Below are 25,012 nucleotides of genomic sequence, written 5' to 3'. Positions count from 1 at the left end.
CCGACTGTCCCAACAGAACGATCAGATTTGAATTACATTGGAATTTCAATTGCATGGTTTGCCTCACTCGTCTTTTGATGAATGGTGCTGTTGAGCCCTCACTCCCTCTCGCTATTATTCTGCAGATCTGAATTAACCACAAATGTCAGGCTGCACCTCAGGTCTCCCTGGCAACCAACTCCGCCGCCAAAGCAAGTCTTTCTCAACTCCGCGTCAGGTTTGGGATGGGCTCAAAGTTTGGTAGGAACTCTTTTCAATTTGTCACGAATATATGTGCTGACAGTTGCACAGTAAAGGCATATATATGTAGCCTTATTAAGAGTTTACCCAAACTGAGAAGCAGCACTAGTTTGTAGATATTCTGTTTTAAAAAACAGAAGATGAAAGTGTTTTTATTCACATTCACACAAATAATGTCTACATTTTACCAGAAATGCTCCATTTTATTTAAAATAAACATGTGACAGGTTCTCTGCCTGGAGGCCTTCTTTCTTAGCATGAGTAGGCAGATAAACTAGGCCTATTGTATTATGGTATCGTTTGTTGGATAATGATTGAGGAAAGTGCCGCAGGCTTTTGAGCTGGCAGATAGGCTGCCCTACTTCTAAATGTTATTTGGAGTCGTGTGTGTGTGCGCGCATTCATCTCACTTCTCTCATCTTGTTCCAGCGTGCTACATAGAAAGCCTCAAGGTCTCATTCTCCTGTTCCTATCGTTCAACCTCCTCCGTTCTCGTCATCTTTCTTTCATTGTAGCTGCATTTACTCCCTGTTCTCCTTCTCTTGTCTTAAATCAGTGTTGGTTTAAACATGCAGGCAGCATTTGGGTTTTAAAAGCGTTGATAACAAGTTGATGTTTAATTGCTACTGGTTTCATGGTGTCAACATCTCCATTAAGTGGTTTGCTCCATTATATGATTGTGGCTGTACTATCTTGTATTTGTAATGACTTAACACTCTAAATGAAACAATATTTTGTATGCTACATGGACACAGAGCAAAAGCGTGGCATGAGTATGGCTGATATTGCATTTAGACTGACAGAAAGGGTCAACTCCCGTCAGCCAACCCTCCTCCTGGCCTGGGGTGGATGTGGGTCAACTGTCGCATGAATGGGAATCGTGGATGGACGCTGCCAACCAGCAACTTGCTGTCTTTTTCATTTTGCAAAGTATTTTTTATTGAAAAAAATATAAAATGACAATGACAGTGAGCATGTGGATGGAAATTTGATTTTTGAATTTATTTATGTTGAAAAGAAAAATGCTGATAAGAAACACTAAAATTTTACACATAAAAGAAATAAATAAATACAAAACTCCAAGAACCCAACATGCACACACCACACCCTGCCTCATTAAGATTAAAGAGTGCACATGCACATAAGAGACTTTAAGAAACCAGTTGTGTACATGTGTGTGTGCTAATTCATCTCACTGCTCTCATCTTGTTCTAGCGTGCCACATAGAGAGCCTCCAGCTCTCATTCTCCTGCTCCTATCGCTCAGCCTCCTCCCTACTCTCTGATAACAGAATTTAACAAACCAGCCCTCAGTGCAGCAGGACCTGCAAGTCTGTAAAGTATGATATAAAAGGTTGGAATTTGTGAAAAAACTCATCAGTGTATGCTGTCATTTTATATTTAGTTTTCTCAAGTTTCAGAAAAAAAAACAGTATCTTTGAGTAACTGTGAAACAGAGGGTCGGTTAGGATGTGAAATCAATAATTTATTTTTGCACATAAATTTAATCGACCTGACTCATCCGGGGTCCCAAAGATGCCGTTTATCAACTTTTGTTTTAATGCAGGTGAAATTTAAACATATTGACATTTAAAGGTCATCTAACCGCTGCTCCGGAAAGAGACAGACAGATAAACTCAGCTTTATTTTTAACTTATGGGTGATCATGTAAGTTCTGTGTAAATGTATGGTTTACTGAGCTATACTGCAGACTGGAGTCTGTGCTAACAGTGACAACCAGATATCAAATTTCTCCAGATGAAGGAATCGAATGCATGTTCCATGCGCAATCAATGTCTGCTTCGTCAACCAAAACTGTGTATAGTAAATGTATGGACCCAGTGGTACAATGGGTATATTTCCACAGTTCAGTCCATATCTACAGTTTACCATTTTGTCTGCCTGTTGTCACTGAAACTTTTACGTTATCTGTTGAGTTTGATTGATGTGTGGTTCATGGATGCTTGCAGGAATCCAAGACTTGTCAGAGGGATTGTGCTTTTTCCTTTAGTCCATTGGGGACACAGCGGTTGCTCCCTGTTATACTCTAATTGGATAAATGATGTGGGAAAACTGCTGCTGCTCATAAGGACTCTGCCATCCACACGGCCAGATAACATATTCTCTGCTGTCCGAATGACAAGGCTAATATCTGACTGTCGCTCAGATTAACCGCACCTCCGTCTCACTAATGTCCCTGCCTGTCAATCTCTGCCCATTCCTTAATGTCTGTCACTTAGGCAGCATGGGTTTTAAATAGATACCATAAAATCAAAGCTGTATTTTGAGTTGTTGATAGAATACAAAAGGAAATATGCTGTGTGATTTACTTGAGTGTTGTTTATGTAACACACCGCTCTGCAGTGAAAAGTTTGAGAGACTGTTTTGCTGCGTTCATTGTTATCTCCACTTGCATCAACCCATCAGGGCAGAAAAAGTGAATAGATAATGAGGGAGGAGACAACCCATAAGCCATCTAATCATATGCACTAGAGGCATTAGCATATTTTTGGAACAGAATCTCAATTTCCCAAACTCTGTTCTTTTTTTCTTATGCCCCCTTTGTATAATTTGATCCCAATTGGATTTCAGTGTAATCTTTCACGAGTCTGGTTTCTCACTTTCTGTGTGTGTTTAGGGGTTTGGATAAAGCCTGTGCTTCTCGGATCTCTTTCTTATCTGCCTGTCTCACTGTCACCCCTTGCTATCAACTACATTAGACATATCAAATTAGTATGGACTATGTTGGAACTTCAGAACATGATCTGGACTCCATTATCCCGGCTATAAGTATTACTGTACTGACCTTCTCTAACAACCTTTGGTCACAGTTACAGTGGATATGAGACATAACCAAAGTTATCGATAGCCTGCCTTTTACATCACGGGTTTCTTTTTCCAATCAGGAACGGAACTGTATTCCTGCAGAAAACATTGATATAGGATATAGGATTTTAGCCACGCTACAAGTGTCGCTCTATGGATGGGAGTGTTTTACAGGCTGAAATTTGTCAATAACTATTGAATGGACTGCCATGCAACTTTGTACAGACATTCATGGTAGAGGCAGAAGTAGATTTTCTTTCCTGCCCCATCAAGAACTCCTGTCACATCCCAGATCCTGTGACCCTGTAACATGTTGATGTTTAGCAGGCAATAATTAATATAATCACCATCTTAGTTTAGTGTGTTAGCATGCTAATATTGGCTAATTAGCAGTCTGAGGCTGATGGGAATGTCGTTAGTTAGTTGTAAAAATCTGTTAATTTTTGGCAGTATATTTTGTGGCTATTTTTCCACAGGTATTTCAGCAATGCATATTTCTTTATATATTTTTCTACATATTTTTTTCTTTTATATAGTCGCTTGCATAATATGTACATACATATAGTCAACTTTTGTTTTGTATTTTATTTTTTTAATTTCTCTGTCTCTGTTGCTATTTTTCTTTCCAACTGCTATTACATGCTGCTGTAATACCTAAATTTCCCCAGCTGGGCATTAATAAAGTTTTAGTTATTAGTTGTGAGTAATCCTGTGACCCACAGGATCCTCAAAAAAAATGTCAGCCTCTAATTCATGGTGCCCAGAGGATGAATCCTACTGACTTTGGTAGTGACCTGACTTTTCCTGTAGCACCACCATGAGGTTGACTTTTTGGTTTTGAGTAAAATAGACTTGACAACTACTGGATGGATTCCCATAAAATTAAAAGTTACATTCACGTTCTGCTCGGAATGACTTTCCATTCGTGTCATTATTACAGCAAATCTGCAAAACTAATCACATTCCAGTCAGCCTCAGCTGTACTTTGTTGGCATGTTAACACACTAAACTAAGATGGCAATTATGGTTAACATTACCTGCTAAAAATCATCATGTTAACAATGTCGATGTGAGCATCTTGGCATGCTGACATTAGCAAGTACAGCCTCTCAGAGCCGCCAGCATGGCTGTATGGTAATATCAAAGATAACATAGTGATTGTGTTGGTTATCACGCTGCATACTGAACACTGCTCATCTCCAGTATGTCCTTTGATTCTGCACAAAAGTCATTCAGTGCTTTTGATCCATTTGATTGCCTCTAATCTGCTGCAGTGCGTTACTCATGAATCGCAGAGCCTCGGTGAAAAAGGGCCACCAAATGAAAACACTAACTTTGCTCCTTTTTTTCTTTCAGATGATTTGTGAATTGTACCTTGACTTTAGCACTTCTCTTAGGTGTGAATTCATATTTAACTTGACAAGTGGAGGGAAGCAGTAAGTGAGGGGAAAAGGGCAGACAGCAGTAAGTACAGTGGAGGTTACTGTCATCAATCAGTGCCATGTGTTGCCACAATTTGCTCAACCTTCTGTTGTCAGACAAGTTGTTGCCGGTGTAGCAGCCTGCATGAGGAGCTGTCTCTCTCCTCTCAGACAAGGATTTAGGCTACTCATGATTGAGCATTATGAAAGCTGTCATGCACTCTTAAAGCCTCCTCCAAGAGGCTTTTAGGGACATGTTTGCATGTAAGGCACAGATGGCGCCCCTGATTCGCACCCCACGTTTAACCCCCTAAAACAGGCTTAATGTGTGGTTAATCAGGCAGTTGCATTTTGCCTCAGACCTGACATTGTTTTATTAACCGGTTCGTCACCTACTTTCTTGTTTTCTCTGGTTTCCTTTCATCATGCATCTCTTTCACACCAGCTGTAGGCTCCCCGGTGTCCTGTCCGTTCACATTTGCATTTTCCCTTTGTGATGGCAGACATGTAGAGCTACAATTTGGCAACAGATACTGTATGTATGCAAATATGTTCGTGTTAGTTATACACACAAGCCACTCCTAACAGATTCTAGGTTATCATTAATCTCTTTGTTTTTGCACTGCAAGATTAAATGATTTATCCTCCTAATTTAAGAAAAATATAATAGTCATTATAGTAGTGTAGGCCTGCAATGAATATTTCTCTCCATTAATTGATTGATTGTTGATTCTTTATGCAGTGAAATGTCAAAAATTGTGAAAAATATAAAGAAAAAACAGCAAATCTTCACATTGGAGAATCTGCTGCTGAGTTTTTGACTGAAAATGACTGAAAATTATTAATTGATTTTTGAAGCAGTTGGAGATTAATTTATGCCAGTTGATTAATAAATTAATGGACTAATCATTTCAACTCTCAAGAAGTTTTACCATTTTTTTTTTTACCCAGCGATGACATGTCAAACCAAACCCTTAAACATGTCTCTACTCAAAACCCTCAATGTGCAGAATCTGCTGCTGCCTGAATAGGGTGGTCATCATGTTGATTAAATAGTAACACAAACTGTGTTTTAACAGTATGTGGATGTAGACCGATGATAGTTGCCCCCCTGAACTGGGTGCTGGGATTTTCAGGCCTGTGATCTGACACCGTTTGTCCCTGTAATCCTATTATTCTGACTGCAGCTTTGCCAGACTACTGCACTGGACAGAGCATCTCTCACTGTATCAACAGCGGTCCCTGTCTTAACCTCATGCTGCAGGATGCTGTGTTGCCCAGTTGCCTTATTGTATCTGTCAACCTGCCAGCATGTCTACATTTAGACAACAGTCTGTTTTCAGTTTTGATTGATCTATGAAAAAAAATGTACCAGACACACTAACTGATGCCAAAAAGACTTCTTTATACTCGTGGCTGCATGAATCCTAAATAACACCCCGACAGCCTGGCTTGTTGAGCCAGTGAAGCACTTTAGAAATGATATGCAGATATTTACAAACTCTAGAAAACAGTGGCATTTGTCACGGCTGCAGAACAAGATTATCCATCACTAGCCTGGTGTTACAGTGTACAGGTGTGTAAGTCTACAAGACAAATGCAGTGGTTAAAGGCAAAACAAAATAATTTGTCAAAGATAGTTCCATCATAATCTCAGCACACATGACACACACACATTCATTTCACAGGTCTACAAACCCTAATTCAAAACTTGTACATATTTAACTGAGCAAATTAATTTCATCCACAGACACACCTCTGGACAAAGTTGGGTATACGCTTAGTATGAAACATAACATGTCTTTGACACCACCACCACACTAGAAATGATCCGCTACTTATATTGTGGCTCATTCTCTTTAATTTCAGTGGAGAAACTTGTGACTCAGATTTGCATTTCAAGGAAACACTGTCGCTCTCTTACTGCAATAACTTGGAAGAGGATTAAGTTGACGTTTTCTGTCAGTCAGACTATCTGGAGGCTGCAGGTGTATTTCGGCTTCTCCTCCATACTTCGAGACGTCCAGATGTCTGCTTGATGTTGATGCCACAGATGAGACAAGTTATGAAGTGTAAATAATTACCATATGACCACATGAACATTTTGCACATGTGGTGTATGGACTTAGTGTGTATCCATGTGCACCTTCCACCTGAATCTCATTGAGAGTGAGTGCTTGGCATGGTCAGGTTGTTCCTTTGTATTTCCTCTATGTCCCATGTGACTAACCCTGAGTAGCCGCCGTCAGCGCTCTGGGACTGGCCGTCCTTTCACTGTGCCTGTCGGTGAGTCATTCAGGCGTGGGTCCATTCTCACTGCAAGGGCGCCTACACTCAAGGAGTGACTGCCTGAGCACGCGCTGGGGCTTAGCTGTTTCCTCTGACAAGCCTGCTTCAACTGTAGCTGATTCCTCTCCAAAGGAACGGGTTGACTCATCCCGCAGCACGTTTAGAGTTTTCCTCCGTGCCAGCTTTTCTTCCTGACCTTGCTGCTTTGATTTGAGACAGAAGGACACCATGATGATCAATAAACTGTACCACATGGTCTGATGTAATGGCTGCCCAGAGTTTGTGGGCTTTGATTCCTTCCCTGCGTCTGTTCAGACATATTAACGTTGACCAGGATTGATCAATTCTGTCTGTCAGCCACTACAAACACACTTGCAGTGCAAGTAATGAAAGCCATTTATCTATAGAAGTCACAGCTGTAGCTCCCAGATGGAGCTAGTGCAGTGTCAGTGCCAGCTGTGGTTGCTTATCTGTCTTCCAAGATTTTATCACTAAAATCAAGAATAAACATACTGAAAAAAGACCCAGAAGACTGCCAACAGAAACTAAGCCCTTCAGTCAAAACTTCTCCAAAATCTACTTTAAAAAAAGATTATTTCACAATAAAAGCTTCAGTTATTTGCAGCAAATTCCAGTCTTGCGTGTAACCCTGCTGTCATGCAGAAGCCCCCGTTAAGCAGCCCTGTAAGCAGGCTGTTTCCCTTAGCACCCTCTCTCCCTAAGGACCAGACTGCTGCTGCTCACTGGAGGCTGCCAACAGAGTGAAGCCCAAGAGTCCAATCCATAATATCTGCACTCAGGCGGAAACCTCTCACGTGGGCAGAGACAGGCACCAGCAAGCATCTAAATGCACGCAGACACACACTTTTTAAAAATGTGTCTGCTTATCTAGCTCTTGCATCTTACTCTTTCTTTCCTTTGCCTACATACCACTGCCAGTCTGCACAAACACCAACTCCCTTCCGTTTCAGATCTAGGCCAAGGTCGTCGTCCGTGGCAACTGACGAGGTAATTGCTGCCTTATCACACTCCTGCTGACTAATGATGAGACGTGCCAGTTCACTCAGGAGGTTTGGTAGTGGGAGACACATGGGAGTCACGCTGTCCTCCCTGTTTGGCAACGAGGCTGAGAGGCCTTTCTGAAATACTGCTCACAGTATTTTTGTTAAATTAATTGGACGTTGTACGACGTAGCTGCCTGATTGCCACAACACGTGATTTCTTTCTTTGAAAAAATGGCACTTAGTTGGAGTAACAAATGTGCTAATTTTATTTCAGATTGTTTCCTGCTACTTTGATTTCCAAGAAGTCTCTTTTCACGTTAAATGCCAGGCTGGTTGGACAGCTGTTGTGTTTCTCAGCTTAGTTCTGCTCCCAACAGTCATCTCTTTGTGTAATGAATTGGGGGAAAAAAGCAGTGAAATTCCTTGGAACTCCCCAAATCCTGGGAATTGTAATGAAGAGGTTGCTAGGTTGCGATCTATAGGGCCTATTGTCTACTCCTGTATGGATTCAATGGTACTACAGGGGAGCATCAGTGACCCACATTGCACCCCACATTCCACTGCTTTTCAGGATCGACGAAGGGGAGTGGGGGGTTGCCCATAATTTCTTATCCCATGATTTGGTTTGCAAAACCTAAATCCTGCTCATTTAGTCACTCTAAATATATCCATGAAAAGCAGGAGAAAAAAATGTGTCCTTCTCCAACTTAAACTAAAAATGTATCTGAAGTCAGACTTTCAAGCGTGAACCAAATAACATTAACTGAAGGACTCGGAGGCCTTTCATTAAGAGTTTGTTGACAGGTACCTTTTGGAACCAGAAGGTTTATTTACAGTATCTCCAGTATAGCTGCTTCCATTTAATGACTGGAAGCCCTGTTCCCAAAACTGCAGCCCCTCCAGAAAGGAAGATGTCAGTGTCATAACAGTGGAGTTCACCAGAGTCCCTCATGTCCTCTGGGTTGTCCTCTACAGTTTGCTCTGAGACTCAGCTTTGATACGTTTTCCAGGGCCCAAGGTTTCCAGAGATTGCCAATCATACTCATAATCATACCTGTTGAATACGCAGGAAGTGGGTAATAATAGCTTCTAAGTTGAGATCTAGAGTAAATTTGTTTCTTCCAAAGTGGTTGATCATCATCAGTCTCAGCTTAGTCTAGCATGAGGACTGGAAACAGAGGGGAACAGCGAGGCTGCATTTGTGCAAAGATCAAATTTAATAAATTCTTAACCAACTCCCAGTAAATCCAAGTAACCATCTCCTGGCTGTAACTTCATTTTGAACGTGCACACATGAGGGAGACATCGATCTTCTCACCTAGAGATGGCAAGAAAGCAAACAGGCATATTTCCCAAAGTGTCTTCCTTAGAAGTGATGCTCATATCACAGTTGTATCTGCAGCGACTAATGCATGTTGACAGAATAAATTCTATTTAAGTTACCAAACTGAGCTATTAGATTGTCAATTGTGGAGTAATGAAACATAATGAGAAGCTTTACCCCAGGACTGTGGTAATGTAATCAGTTGATGCTGCACAGCCAGTGGAGCTTTGTGCCGTGAGTTTGCGTGTTTGCACATTGTCTCTGTTCAAACAAGTACAGCCATTCAAAATGAGATACAGTATCTTCATGTTTCCGTATAGGCTGTGTGCTATAGGTCACTTATTGTTCCAAGGAAAAACAGAATAATGATACAAAGAGATTCAGCTGGTATAATGTTTACCACGTTGACCACTTTAGTCTAGCATGTTAGCACGCTGACATTTGCTAATTATCACAAAACACAAAGTATGGCTAAGGGTTATTGGAATGTCATTAATTTTGCAGATATTTGCTCATAAAGTATTGAAAAAATGAAATGTTGACTCAATGATGAGGCTAGATGACGAGTTAAGGGACTGCCAAATTATTACAGTTCATCCTATGGGGAGCATGAATGTGTGTGTCAGCAATCCGTCTTGTAGTTCTTCAAATATATCACTCAAAACCAAAAATGTTAACCTCATGGTGGCGCCAGAGGAAAAATCAGGGCATCACCAAAGCTAGTAGGATTCATCCTCTGGGGACCATCAATGACACAGTTTCATAGTAATCCATCCAATAGTTGAGATATTTTAGTCTGAAACAAAGTGGTGAACCAGTCAACACTCTAGAGCAAAATATAGAATTAAGCCATTTCTAATGTGATAGTTTCACTCTACAGCCACCACAATGTAACTGCTAATTATATGTTGAGGTAAATACACAAAGAACCTTAAAGCACCGATTTGGAAGCTGTCACACTCAGCTCTTGATGGCTTTTAGATATTAAGTAGTGAATATAGTTGGGCTTTGCTCATAATTGGTTATTCATGCAACGGAAAGAAGAAACTGTCACACCAAATTCTATTGTCCTGGCTTGCTCAGATGTCACTAATAAAAAGTGAATGGCCTCTTGTCTCATCTGTTTTGATCTTGTGCTATGTCTGTTTTAAAGCAGCAAAATTTATTAAGCAGGGTTGAAAAATCCTACTGAGAGCCAGCCTTCCCTTCCTTCATTTTGTACACATAGCAACAGCCATCACTATTCTGTCTGACACTTCCATAATAGATTGCAGAGATGAACGCTGGTGGAAATTTGTTACGCTGTCTGGAAAGACTGATGAGTCTGACGGCTTAAATGCACACATCCAGACTGACAGAGATTTGAAATAAACGCTCTCGTCCGGGTTGCTTTAAGCTTCAGGATTGCCGTAACACTGCAACACTCATAGTTTTAAGGTGTAAGACAAATCTCTGAAGAGTGCTTCTTACAACATGCAGCCCACATCCGTTGCATGCCTGTTCAATCCACATATTAGTCACACATTTCAGCTTGTGTCTTCCTAAATTTCTCAAACACGGTTCAGAAATTTTAAGAATCCGTAACAGCGGCGTAAAGTAAACTAAGATCTTCCCTGGAATATTTTCATGCCTTCCAACCTGACATGCCGAGGCTTAGGGGAACTTGTGTCATGAGCTTTCAATTGTTTTGTTCTGCCGTCGGTAGCAGGAAAACCACAACAATGCAAGTGCATTAAAAGCTTGAATATTTCAAAACACTTGCCACTTAAGCAAAGAAAACATGAAAATTTCATACTTGGAATGAAGTTGCAAAATCCCATTTTACTTCACCAGAATCCTAAAGTGTGAATTATAAAAGAGCTGTGTGTGAGTGTTTTGACACTGATGTGTTAGTAAAGGAGTAAGTGCCTGACTTTGCAGGTGTGTTTTAGACTTTGTACTGTGTAGGTTATCTACGTATGGAAAGTGTTTGTGTTGTTTTTTTTTTCCTTTCACTCTTTCTCATTGGCATTGCCAGCAAGTTTTTGTCTCAAGATGTCCTGTCTGACTGTCTGAGTCCCAAAACTGACATAAGTCTTGGGGCTCCATAGCTGGCTAACTTTATTAGCTTGCCAGGTAAAATGCTTTAAGTGTGTATTTGGTGATGCTTCAGCGGCATGCAGTACAGTATATGGATGATTAACATTGCATGCACTACGTACTTGTGTAGTTTGTGACAAATGTTAGTTGGCTGCAAAGACTGGTGCATGTCATGTTTAGTTACCAGCATTTTCAAGTAAGTTAGCACGCCGTTCCCTCAACGTATGTTGATTATATAAGCTAAGACTGCAGCTAACAATGATTTAAATTATTGAGTAAGCTGCACGCCATTTCCCTGATAAATCTATTAATTATTTTGTTTATAAAGTGTTGGAAAATAGTTTTAAAAAAATCATACAATCATATTTTCGTTGAGTCCTTGTTGATTTCATTCATTCAAATGTCTTTTATTCAACATTCAGTTTACAGTGGTGAACAAAATGAATTAAACAATTGATAGTTGCAAATTAATTTTCTCTCAGTCATTTAATTTGTGCAGCTCTAGTATAAGCTTATGGAAAATGGGAAGTATTTGGTTGGGAAAATATGAAAGAGGTGAATCTATTTTAATCTTTTTTTTTTATTGCAGTGCTCACCATTGCATGTACTCAGCCATCTGAGAACAACAACAACAAAGCAAAGAAGAGAGGGGGAAGAAAAAAATGATTAAAAGAAACTGAAGCAACCTGAGCACCCAAACAATATTCCAGTCCACGGAGATGAACATGTGACTTTGAGACGACGAGTCTGACAGATAGCAAGCATAACCACATCTTTAACACGCAGCCGAACAGACCCCAGTGAGCATTTCATCCACACTGCCAGGTCGATTGTGGATAAACAGCAGGATATGTTTTCTTAATTTCTGATGGACTTTTCTGGTCACAATCAGTCACAATCATACACTGTACTGCTGCTCTAATATAGTGTCTTTTCTAAGTATTAAGTAAATGATATTTTGGCAGCCAGGTAATTTCTCCCAGCATTTGTTTCTTCTACATTGTTAACAGATATTAAACTCTGCGGGATTGCAGGAGTTAGTGAAGTACTTCAGATAAATTCAAAATAACAGTTTGACAGTCCGGTTGTGTAAAGTCTCAGATATGATATCAAGTACCTATTAGCAGAACCTCACCACTTTGGGACATAACAAATACCTGTGGGAGAGGGACAGATGAGTTATTAAACTTGTGCTAAGGCCAAAATAATTGGAAAACTGGGGTTGAAAGATAAAGTGAGCTTTTGAGAGATATATACAAGAGTAAAATAAATAAAGTTTTAATGCATTTATCAATTTATTGGAGGTAAAGGAAGAAAAGGTCTGTGCTCTATACTTACCAGTTTTATTGAAGGGTAGAGGAAAAGCTTTACATGTTTCCTTACTCCAAAAGCATTGTGAGTTAATGCATTCAGTTATATTTTCTCTCTTCCGATAACCTTTAACTGCCTTTTTCTCAGTGTCGGGGCTCCGTGTTTGCAAGGTTTAAACCCGAAAATCATTATTCTGCTCAGTCACCTTTCTTGGAATTGCCTCATCTCATTATTTGCCCCGGAGCAAATACTGTACTCTCAATATCAGGGGATTTTGCACAAGGTTCATACGCATACTGCAAAGGAGATAAATGATGCTCATCGCCTGCTTTTTGGTTTCACACTTTGACACTTTGCTTTCATCTCACCACCACCGTACCACTTCCCTTTGCGGCATGAGCGTTTCTTCATTCCTCCTCTTTAAACCCTGGCTAGCGTCTCTCTGTCCCCGTGGTGTGTTTCCTCCTCTCCCTCTCTAAACCTATTCTCCATTTAATCAGCTCTCTCAGGACTCGGTTCTGTATAATTAGAGACTGAAACTTTAATCACCATGGATCCAGGGCAGGGAGAGCAGGGCATTTCCAATAGACACAAGTGGAAAATTGACATGAAAGAAGGTGTGGAAACGTAGAAACGAATGTGACAAAAATCGCTTAAATTAAGTCTTGACATTTGTTTACTGTGAGTCTGTGCACACATTCACAGCACATATCCAAGGTTCACACAAGGCAAATAAAAGCCAAACTATGTTATAGTCATGTCTGCTAGGTCTTGACTTGTTCACAATGCTCAGCTAATTGTTCCATGGCGGCATTGTGCAGCCGGATGAAAAGGTCACAGTTTGCAGGAGGTCCTTACATAACGACAGCTGTCTCCTCACCCCCTCTCCTTCCGTCTCCTCCTATCTGCTCACCTCTCCCCTCATCTTCTTCTGTGTTACCATCTTTGTCGTCTTAGCCTCGCCTTGTCTCCATACTGGCATTCATTTGACCCTTTCCTTTTTAATGAAATAGTCTCTCCTCTCTTTCCTTAACTGATTCATCTGGCTGGAGGCCATTCACTTTTGCTGTACATTAACATTATGGCAGACTTTGGTAAACAGCAGACTGGATATTATTGTTTTCTGGGAAACTGCCAGCTCCAATGGGAAGTGCTGCCTTCCTGCTGCCTGCAGGAGATTTGAAAAATGAAGGACAGTTGTCCAAATTTTTACTTTTTACCTCAATTTGTGGACTGAATCTAGATGCTTTAGTTACTATATCACTTAAGTTTGGGAGGAAAATATGTCAAAACTTAGTCTGTACTTGGGCCAGGAGGTTTCAGTTTATTTATAGTGCAAAATATATCTTAGAAATGTGGAAATGAAATATAATGTACAGTTGACTTGCACCCCACATTGCTTCTTCTTGACCTTTTGTAGGCCACAAAGTGAAACCAGCTTTATGCATGGCTTAAAAGTCAAACACCTGCTTTTTGTAACATGATAGATGGCTGTGGCCTGACAGTCCCACTGCACGCCTTTGTAGCTGGTAGCTAACAAGAGCTGAACCCTGCTCCATGTTTTAAAGTGACACTGATTTGAGTCGACAGGCCAGACTTACTAAGTTCCTGAGCTGTGAGCCTGGCCAGCTGACGAGGTGGAAACGTGCTAGTCACTCAGTGCAGACACAGCTGTTGTGTACCACTCAGCTAACAGAATGGAGACAAACCTACATGCTCAGCCTTACTTGCTTAATGTTGTTGTTTAATTTAGCTGCTGTAGTTGATGTTTTGTGACCCTGAGGGGCAGAAACATGGTTCAGCTTTACATTTATAACATGATACTTATCAGCCAGTACAATTAATCAGGTGAACTGCCAATGTTTAATGCTATAAACTGCATAAACTCAGTCAGACTACACCTATTTTGACCTGTTGTGTGTTGGTTCTCATTACAGTCAAGGTGAAGTTGGGCAAACTTTGTTGGTCAGTGTCCTTTCTCATTTCACTGTCATCAGAGACCTGCAGAGTTTTTTTCCCGCTGGCTTGCTTACAAATATTCATCAGACTTTATCAGTGCTCCTATTGTGAGCTGCCAAGCTATTAAAGATGCTGATATATTAAAGTGCACTGCAGATCATGTTTTAATGCTGACAGATTGTTCCTACTCATGCCCTTAATTCTGTAAGCATGCCAAATATGCAGGAGGACATCCGCTCACTGCAGTGGGATTCTCCCGTATTTTGCCCTTCTCTCCCACCGTCCTGCATTAAAGTCTAGTACAGCAGCTAGCAGCATGTTGAACATTAGCTTTGACATCTAGTGACCAGAGTCCTTCACACAACATCGGTCAAAGTCATGCTTTTTGTTAAATATGCCACACAGATTTTAGTGTATCAATTATGAAGTAAATTGTTTCCAAGCTCTTGCAACATTATGACTGATTTATCTGGCATTTTTGTTCAGTTATGTGTAATCAGATGCAGCCAAGTCATTTAAAATGGTTAAATACTTTAGCTTATTTCATACAGGAACGATAAAATACCTTTTGTGTTTAATGCTACTGTTCTGATGTACTGCTTTTTGTCTGTTTTTCCTAGTATGAATTCAAGGCCAAGAACATCAAGAAGAAGAAGGTCAGCATTGTGGTGTCTGTGGATGGGGTCAAGGTGATGCTGAGGAAGAAACAGAAGGTGAGTCTCTGGAGTCTCTGGATTCAGAAAGTCAACACCAGAGTCTGTAAATTGCATGCTGGCACATTTGTGAACATATAAGGAACGCTTTTTTAATATAAGATGATAAGATGACGCTTAATCACAACCATCTGTCTGTCACACAGAGAAAAGAATGGACATGGGATGAGAGCAAGATGATGATCATGCAAGATCCCATATACAGGTCAGTGACACCTCTCAATCTCTGACACTTCAAAAAACCTCGCTATCTTTGCCACTTGCTTTATACACCCAGGGGATTAAACTGTCTGATATCCAGTTCTGTCTTTGCACTCAGCATGTTCTTGTTAGCTTTAACCAAAGTAATTACTGTGAGTATACTGCAGATAACACATACTGTATGTCTCTCAGTGGAAATAAGATCCTTTGACTTGGCCTCTGCGGAGGAAGCTGAGACTGTGGCTTTGTAGGCCATCCCATGTGCTTCACCATGCAGGACTAATGTGCTTGAATGTACAGTACTTTATATGCCAAATGCAGTTAGCCTCATAACACAGCATAATGAATAATCTATAGCTTGTGCATGCGGTAGAGCATATGTTTATATACTTAAAAGCTTGTAATTTTTCCAGGGGAGGTACTCCTACTCTCAGATTATATTCACAGTAATCTGGTATTTAAAACCATCTGGACAACAAAGTGTTGGTGAGACATTTGTCAGACAAACTATGTGTGCCAAAAGGCATTCATTCAGAGCCTCGGCATCCCTGTTTACACTCTGTTGGATCCTGTCAACCAATCATCAACGGGCCTGTGAAGCTGTCAGTCACTGCAAATCAGCTCACAGCAATTAAACTGTAGAAGGTTTCTAAACAATGCTACCTGTCAGGTGCTGAGAGGAGAAGGAAGACTTAGAATACAGAGTGTGAAAAAAAAATCAGGTACGATTATCAGTGAGGAGGGCTGTGAAATTATTTAATGAGAGGGGTTTTACTTGTTCTTTTTTTGTCTGCTTCAAATAAGCAATTATAACAAGGAAGGGAACCTCTTCATGGAAATGGAAATCTCAGAGATGGAAAGTCGTGGGCGGCCACTTAAAAGTGTCTTACCATTAAACATCTAACCAACTTGTGTGTGTGTGTGTGTTTGTAAATTATTTATAAATCTGTGGGAGGATCTCATTTGACAAAGCCACGCCTCAGTAAGGGACCGTGTGTTAAATATAGTTATCACTGCTTGTGTTTCTGTGTGTGTGAATGTGTTTATGCGGTGGGGATATATAAATATATATATGTGACTTTCACTAGTAGATGGTCATAATTTGCTTGCCTGGTTGCCGGTGGATTTATAGCAGTGGAGCTACAGATGGAGATGCAGGGGCTGACCTGCTGCTCTGACAGTTTACTGCAGAGTGTTGTTGCAGGGTTGCTGGCAAGGACAGAAGCAGACAGGACAGCGCACTTGTACTGTATAATACACAAGCAGCTTAGAGTGACGCAGTGGTGTGCATTCATATAAAGTATTACACTGTAAATATTCTCCTATATCTGCATTAGGTTAGTTCATGCTCCCTGATTTAATATCTGGTTAAAGTGTAACTTGTTATTAGGATGATAGTACGGTGAAGGAATGGGTCATGCGATTAAATAAATAAATAAATAAATATTCATGCGTTATGTTTTCCAGGATTTTTTACGTGTCTCATGACTCCCAGGACTTAAAGATCTTCAGCTACATCGCAAGGGATGGTTCCAGCAATTCCTTCAGATGTAATGTCTTCAAGTCAAAGAAGAAGGTACAGCAAAAAAAAGTCCACCCTGACTGTAGGCATGCACAGCTGATGACAGAGCTACGCAGTGAGAATTAAAGAAATTGTTTGACATTTTCAGAAATACGCCTATTAGATGCAAAGATTGATACCACTCTTATGTCTGTACACTAAATATGGAGCCCAAGTCAGCAGACAGTTAGCTTATCTTAGCATACAGACACATTATAGTAACTGGTGCACATTTTGTAAAACATTGTTCCATTACATATAAGCTGGCAGTGTCTTAGCATAACAACTGGAAATGGGGGCTAACAGCAAGCCTGGCTCTGTCCCAAGGGGAAAAGAAATTACCTACCAGCACCTCTAAAGCTCACTTATTAACATGTGTCAGAGCCAGGCTTTAGCTTAGTCTTTATGCGAAGATAAGCTAATCGTCTCCTTGCTGTACCTTCATATTTCATACACAGACATAAGAGTGGAATCAGTCTTCTCATCTCTCTTTCGGTGAGAAAGTGTGTAAGCAATATTTCCCAAAATAATTCCCTTACATCTAACAGAAGATACAAAAGTGTTTATCATTAAATAACACTTTCCTGCGGAATAGGCTTCATGCACAACAACACCGCTGCTCTTATATTACATTACCCAGATAACTGAAATTAAAACCATCAATCAGCAGTCATACAGGGAAAAACCCATGAAAGGGGTAGAAGAGATCCAATTTTAACAGCTGCAGCAGCATCATCTTACTGTAATGCAGCTGTGAGACGTGTTTCTCATGGCTGCATTAGATTACTTAGATTAGATATCTTTTCCTGAACTGAAAAAAAAAACCTTTGCACTTTTTCCTCTTACCATCCAATTTGCTGCTGTCACTGGTCCTTGATGTAAATCCCCCAGCTGAATACACCGAGTGCTCAGTACACTGTGGGCCATACCGCAGCAGACTCAAATGTGATTTGCTTCAGTTTTCTGTGTACAGCTAGCTGTGACTGATGGTTGTTTGTATTCTGTGTTTTTCTTTCATTTAAGAATTAATTTCCTGATTATGTCAGCTCAGTGAATCAATTCTGGTTTAAAATTTTTATCTTAAATTCAATTTCCGGTGGCTTAGTTAATATCCGGTGGCTTACTACTGCAGATCTATAGCCTGCAGTGAATACAGAATAGATGCACTCAAGGACAAGGATTACAGCAGCATGTTTCAGGCGAGCATCTCTTTACCTTTCCTCAATCTAAGCTGCTTTCCTGAGTGTTGCTGCAGTTGTTGCAAGTTACTGCTGTCTTGGCTCGGAGGTCTGTCATTATCAGTCAGCTGTAATGAGAATTGTTCCACAGATGTGGTCTTAATCTCTGAACCGGGGGTATTCAACTGCATGCAGAGGGTGACTGAGAGCGTGCATGTTTTTTAGTCCATCCAAAGACTGCAGCAGGTGATTTCACTGTCTAAAGCAGACAGAAGAAACGGGCCTGTGCATTATTTTCTATAGTGTCTGGTGCAGTGAAACGCCTCATACACTCTACTTATTGTTGGATCCTCTAAACATTGACCTTTTTATCTCAAACCCTCCACTCCCTTGTCTCTCTGTGTGTGTGTGTGTGTGTGTGTGTGTGTTTGTGTGTGTGTGTGTCTCACGCCGTCTCCCCCCTGTCTTTCCCTGTCAGACGCAGGCCATGCGTATTGTGCGGACAGTAGGTCAGGCTTTTGAAGTGTGCCATAAGCTCAGTCTGCAGCATGCTGAGCAGGATGCAGACGGACAGGCGGATGGAGAGAGTGACAAGTCCACAGAGGAGGCCAGCAGTCACGGTGAGGCCTACCTGACAGGATTTACTGTTATCTGCTATGCACAATGCTGCTTTTGCAAGGTCCATCCAAATACACAGCCAAACACGTGTTTTTGTGGCGGACAACGAAGAAGTGTGTAAAATAAAGTAAATTTTAATGATTATTTCAATATATTTAAGTAAAATACGTTAAGTTGGCAATAATCCTAAAAGCTCTGCATGAACTAATCGTTCGGCTTTGTTTGCAGCTAACTTTGTGTGCCAGTACAATTAAGTGTTTGTTTAGCAGTGTGCAAAACACCTGCTGCCTGTCTGAGCCTTCCAACTGTTGGGGAGCCAGCAACTCTTTCTGAGTTGCCAAACAGTTTGCTAACCTTTTCTTGCTGGACTGTTGACACATATTTTCTGGATTCTTTTCTATTCTATTGCATACACCCAGTTATGTCATTAGATAATGAACTGAGAGGTTTTTTTCCACCTCCATTACAGTAAGTCAGATGTGATGCATTTTATTTTTTTTGTTGTTGAAGCTGCTCTACAGCCATGCTAGCAGCTCTGTAAGGCTACATTTGGGCAGATCGGTTCTTTGAGCAACATGCTGATGTTTTGAAAGTACAGCTCATGCTGATGGGAATGTCTGCTGGCGGCATTACTGCAAAAGCCTGGGATCACCAAAGTCATTAGGATTAATCCTCTGGGCACCATGAACGTCTGGCAATCCATCCAATGGTTGTTGAGATGTTTCAGCCTGCAACAAAGTAAAGGGCCGGACAGCACATATTATGAAGTCAGTTGGTGTAATTTGGACAGTTTTTAATATGTTTTCCACACTTTAAGTGAGAAAAAAACACAGAACAATCATGAAAACTGTGCATTGAATAAGCTGAAGTGACAATATTAACATCTGATCCTGTCAGTATAGTGATAGCAGAGGTGGGACAAAGTCATTGTTTTGCAAGTCACAAGTAAGTCTGAAGTCTTTGCTGTGATAAGTTGTGCCCTGGTTTGTTTTTCCTGAGGCTGGGGTTATGTTTTGATGTCATGTGAGCAAATCTGAATCTAGTTTTGAATCCATTATTAAATCCATTTGTCTTCAGCTCTCAACGTTTATAACAACAGTTGAAAATGACAGAGCCGTTATCAGAGATATGAAGATTTGATTCACTGCACACTTCACTGACATTAAAGCCAAACTTGCATCTTTTTCAATTTTTTTCAATTGATTTATTTATGTATTGTTTTTGCTTGTTTGTTTTTGGAGTCATAAGATTCATGACTCAAGTCTGACTTGAGTTCATGTGATTCGAGTCCACACCTCTGAGTGATGATATGATGGATAAAAAAATGTTAAAAATGCTTAATTGTGCACACAAACACACAGAAAGCATTGTGCTTGTTCGGTTGTGTTTCACTTTCTAGATGTTATATAAAGTGACATCATGTTTTCTCACAAAGAAATAATGGCAACCTCTCTTCAGACAAGCATGCTGGTATATTTACCTTCAACACCTGGTCTGAACACTGTTATCGTGGAAAACGTGGTGTTTATGAGCTTTTATTTGTCGTTTTTGGTCAGATGAGGACCAACTTCTTAGCTTTCATGTTGCTTTTACTTCATGTGGGATGAAGGGCAACAATGGGAACGATCCCAGTAATTACAACTTTCACATCATTGGACAACACAAAAGGTTGATTGCCAGTGTTAGCAGTAATGAGTGTAATTTGCACAGTGAATGACTGGTTTTCTGCCACTGAGCTACAGTTGTGTGACAGTCATGCGGTAGAATATTGTATTTCTGCTTAAAATAGCACTAATTTAGGGTTTAGCTATTGAAAGGAAGGCAATATTTGTATGCTTTTTTGCTTACATGAGATGATTGATACTACTCTCATGTCTGACTGTTAAATATAAGGCAATGGCCAGCTGCTGTTTAGCTTAGCTTCCCACAAAGACTGGAATCAAACTTTAAATGCACAATATTTTCACATTAACTTAAAATGAATAGACCTACATTTTGTTTATGTTCTTAAATTATCCCACATATTTCCAACAGTTTTGGGGTTTTAAATAGCACCAAATTGCACATCAGAGTACTTGCATACTCTGAACACTTCTAAAGGGGAACAAGACAATACAATAGCTGTGAAGACAATGCAGAAGTGACCAAATGTTAACCCCAGAGGCGATGGCAGTGTTTTGCTTATTTTCATGTACTCCTGCACAGGTCGTAAACTGACGGGGGCAGAGCAAGGGGAGGAAGACGAGAACAGCAAGCATGGAGGAAGACGAGGAGGAGACGATCCCTCAGCTGGCACTTCGCTGTGTGAAAAGGCAGTCAGCGAAATCCTGCAGAGTCTGGCTGAACTGAATGTGGTCAAACCTGGACAGACTATTATAGTAAGATACTGCAGGACACACACACACACACACACATTGAATTGCTGAGGGCAAGCAGATTGTAATAAGTGCAGTGTTGTGCTTCATATATTATAGTTGTCGGCAGTTCGGCCCCACAGTATTTCAAAGGTCTAGAATAGGATTTAAATTAAATGGAAACAAGCAATGGAAATGTTTTAAAGCTGAACTGCAAACTGTAGTTCTCCTCATGTTTGTGTTTTGTGAATTTAAATTCTAATGATCCTGCCCTTTCATTTGAACAAGTCTTGGACATACATGCATCTGTTTAAACAGCACCTTCGGATTTGTGTGTCCTGGACGTGGTTGACATATGAAAGCTGACATTGCTTGGAGTTACAGACAGGTACTGATAGCTTTGTATTCGACTTGGAGAGTACAAGCTAACAAGCTAGGCTAACTACATTCCATTCAGACAGTGGAAGCTAGCTAGCCTAGCTTGCTAACATGAGCACTGATTCCCACTAGACGTCACTTTTGGTTCCTGTCATTTCAACACCTGCTGAATCATCTGCAGCTTTACACGCTCTGTGCTGTGTTCATCCTGCATTGTAGAGAGGAGGGTGTTTGGCTAATGTTAGCTGTCTCTCTTTCATGGGTGCAGTTGTGGTGACAGCAAATAAACCAGACTGTTAATACTCACAGCAAAGAATAGTTGTGTAACCACACATTAGCCAGTGTTCAAATCACAACACAAGAGCTGCTAACAATGTTAGTGCCTCAACTCTTTATCTGCCTGTGTGGCTGTTGGCCGTCCTGCCTACGGTTTTTAATTAAAAACGGCTGAAATCTTGAAGACATTAAGATGAAATAAAGGAAGTCATCTTCTCACTTGCTTCATCATCATCTCATCTCAATACTTTAAAATCTACCTGTAATTTCAGAAGCTGCTCACATACTGCTGCTCACAGAAAACAGTCAAACCAGCAGGGCACAGCCACTGTGAGCAAGCTTGGGTGCACATTTATTGAGAAATATTAGGACTGTCTTTAAGGGAGAAGAGGTAAGGTCTGCCAAAAATGGTGCTGGATTTGTTGCTAGGGATATTTCTGAAAAAAATCGCTAAGCCGGTCGGAAAAGTTACCAAATCTAGAGGCAGAGTTGTCAAGTTGGCAACGCTAAACGTTGACACTTGTGTGTACAAGCAATTTTGCCGTCATTACATTATTTTTGCTTATTACATACATAATGAGCACACACCAAGGCTATACTTCACCTTGAACTGTTCCTCAGTCTGTGTTCACTACTCAGGCATTCCTTATGGTGGCTTTATTTCATCATTGAACAGCCAAACCTTACAACAGCAAGATTTAAGGGCTCCACATTCACAGACTCCCATCATGAACACCACATTCTCATGACAGGTCGTTTCCATCACACTTGTAGTGAATGTTCCCTTTTATTACTGACACCAGCAGCGGGGCTGAGGTAGCAGCCGCATCCACGATGATTACAGCTATCTTTGCTCCAGACTGCTTCTGGCTTTGTAGCTACAGGACTTTGCCTCTGCTTTGATTCATCACTTTGGCTTTAGTGATGTTTTGATGCTATTATCTAGGCATAGCGCTGCCAAATGGCTCATTGAACTAAGGAAGTGCAGTACAGTGCTTTGTCATCTACTGCAGTACCTGACCAGATCATTGATCTGCGGCTCTCGGAGTTGGCAGCTGATCCTGGAGTTGTGAAACAACCTGGTCACTCTTGCATGATGTAAAAAGACTGCATTTTTGTTCCTCCTTGTGTGCGTTTTGGCAGACCTTAAGTCCTTATGAAGTTAGGAGCTGAAGATTATCTTTAATATTTTGTGACGGATGAATAGAGGCAAACATGCAGGCTTTGGTGTGTCATGATGTGTTCCTTTGGATTTGTCAGTGCAGCGAGTGCGGTAGATACAGCTGTTATCACGCTGCTAAAAGAGAGAGAGAGAGAGTGGGGAACCTGAATATTCCTGCTGGCTGTAAAAAGGGGGACACCTAATCCCAAAAACCCGGTCTGTTCCCTTTGATTTCTGGGAAACGCCACCATAATCCCGTTGAAGGGTTCGCGAACATCTGCTCCATGGAGATAAGCAAGGAGCGAAGGAAGGGAAAAGAGAAGATAGAAAGAGATGGAGGAAGGAATAATGAGAGACCAGGACATCAGGAAAAAAGACTGGCTGAAAGATATATAGACTACACAAGCTGCTGGATGTATGGGTGAAACACACAAGGGTAGACAAAATAACAGAAACACCATCTGAGGGATTGAATCCGCTTGTTTTTCAATTTCTTTTCTTTACCAATTAAAGGCTTATTTCCTCATTCTGCTTTTTGCTATGAACTGTGTGGTCCTTAAGTACATGAGCTTTAAAGTTTTACCCAAAGTTTTTGTTATTTCACATTTCTGTACTGGGCTTTTGTCTGAGCTCTGCCCACTGGTGGGGCTCACTTTGAAAAGGGTGATGTCACACAACTCTGTACACCAATCACAGACGAGCAACAGTTGAGTCAAAGTCCGGTGACTGTTGGTGAGCTGTTTGTTTGTCTGAGTTTTAGAGAGGTAAACAATTAATAAATAACCAAGAATGTTTTTTTTTCCCCCAAACTTTAACTTTGTTGTTGTACTGAGGTAAATACTTTTTTAGTTAAGTTTTTAGGGGCTTGAATCTGCTCATCAAACAATTAAACAATTGTTTCACCTATAATATGTCATAAAATAGTGACAGATATGGCCGCCACAGGTTCCCAGAGCTCTGTGATGTCCTCAGATGGCTTGTTTTGTCCAACTAACAGTGCAAAACACAAAGATATCCAATTTACTGTCATATTCTAAAAATCAAATAGCAGAAAAACCCTAATAATTTCTAACCAAAATCCTTGATTTTCAGTAGCAGTAGTTTGTAGTGTCGTGAAAGCCTGTGAGAACTTGAATCTTTAGTTTTTCTCTTACATAACACATTCAAGACTAAATAAGCAACAAGTTTGGAAGAAAACATTTTTAGTTATGATTAGGTAACAGTGCACCACCAGCTGTCATCATATTTGTGATTAAAATACTGATAAATCCTGATTGGTGCTGATTGATTTTACTTTTGTATAAATTTTCTTATTTACTTCAGGAAGCTGATATTCCAAAGTGAAACCCTCCCATACTTTACAGTGTGCGACTTCGCCCTCTAGTGGTGTGATTGCGTTACAATATCCTTGTCCTCCACTGTACAAAGTCGTTTTGCATGACAGCAGAGCCAGTTTGTGCAATTATACAGATGTGAATTTGTCTCACTGAAGCCATTCACTCACACATAAAATCCATCTCTCTTGGCGAGTCTCTACTATGCGAGAGAAGGGGGTGAAGTGAAAAGCTGCTTCGGGACTTCCTGTTTTTCCAGGAATCATTTGTACTACCAGAGATCTGAAAAATCATCTAAAAATCCAGGGAGCGCGGGAGACTGCGAGAGATAAATGGAAACAGAGGAAGAGCATGTATGTTATGATAATGAGCTTAGAGATTATTTCAGCTGTGGTTAGGAGCTGCAGCAGGGCTCCAGGGGGCTTCAGATCAGTGGGTCGCAGTCCTGGTCCCTGCGACTCGGAGGACTGGATGGTTTCTATCCTACTGGTTCGTTAATTGCATTCATCTGTTGTCCAAGGTCTAAAAATAGCTTCTGTTATGCAGTAAGGATGAAAAACTGGCAGCACAATGGGTCTTGTGGCCCAAAATTGAACTCCATTGTGTCTTTTGATGTTTTTTGTGAGTATAATATAATATTAGGAAATATGTCAGAGAATCCACAACCCAAAGACATTCAGTTTACTGTCATGAAGGAGTAAAGAAACCAGAAAACAGCCACATTTAAGAGGCTACAATGACAGTATTTGCATTTTTTATTCTTAAAGAAATTGCTCAAACTGATG

General features: G+C 40.6%; 1 protein-coding gene across 1 annotated transcript in view; it reads left to right on the top strand.

The window, feature by feature from the left end:
* si:dkey-34e4.1 (carboxyl-terminal PDZ ligand of neuronal nitric oxide synthase protein) overlaps nt 1-25,012 on the top strand; it is a 54,540-nt gene that overhangs the window by 10,597 nt on the left and 18,931 nt on the right. Inside the window, exons 3-7 of the mRNA XM_041960546.1 lie at nt 15,073-15,165; nt 15,312-15,370; nt 16,834-16,942; nt 18,584-18,725; nt 20,929-21,101. Of these exons, the coding sequence (XP_041816480.1) occupies nt 15,073-15,165; nt 15,312-15,370; nt 16,834-16,942; nt 18,584-18,725; nt 20,929-21,101 (576 nt within the window). The remainder of the gene's footprint in view (nt 1-15,072; nt 15,166-15,311; nt 15,371-16,833; nt 16,943-18,583; nt 18,726-20,928; nt 21,102-25,012) is intronic.

The sequence above is a fragment of the Chelmon rostratus genome, chromosome 19, assembly GCF_017976325.1.
Source record: "Chelmon rostratus isolate fCheRos1 chromosome 19, fCheRos1.pri, whole genome shotgun sequence".
Lineage (NCBI taxonomy): Eukaryota > Metazoa > Chordata > Actinopteri > Chaetodontiformes > Chaetodontidae > Chelmon > Chelmon rostratus.
Note: the sequence above shows the minus strand (reverse complement) of the source record. Positions and strands in the feature narration are given on the sequence as shown.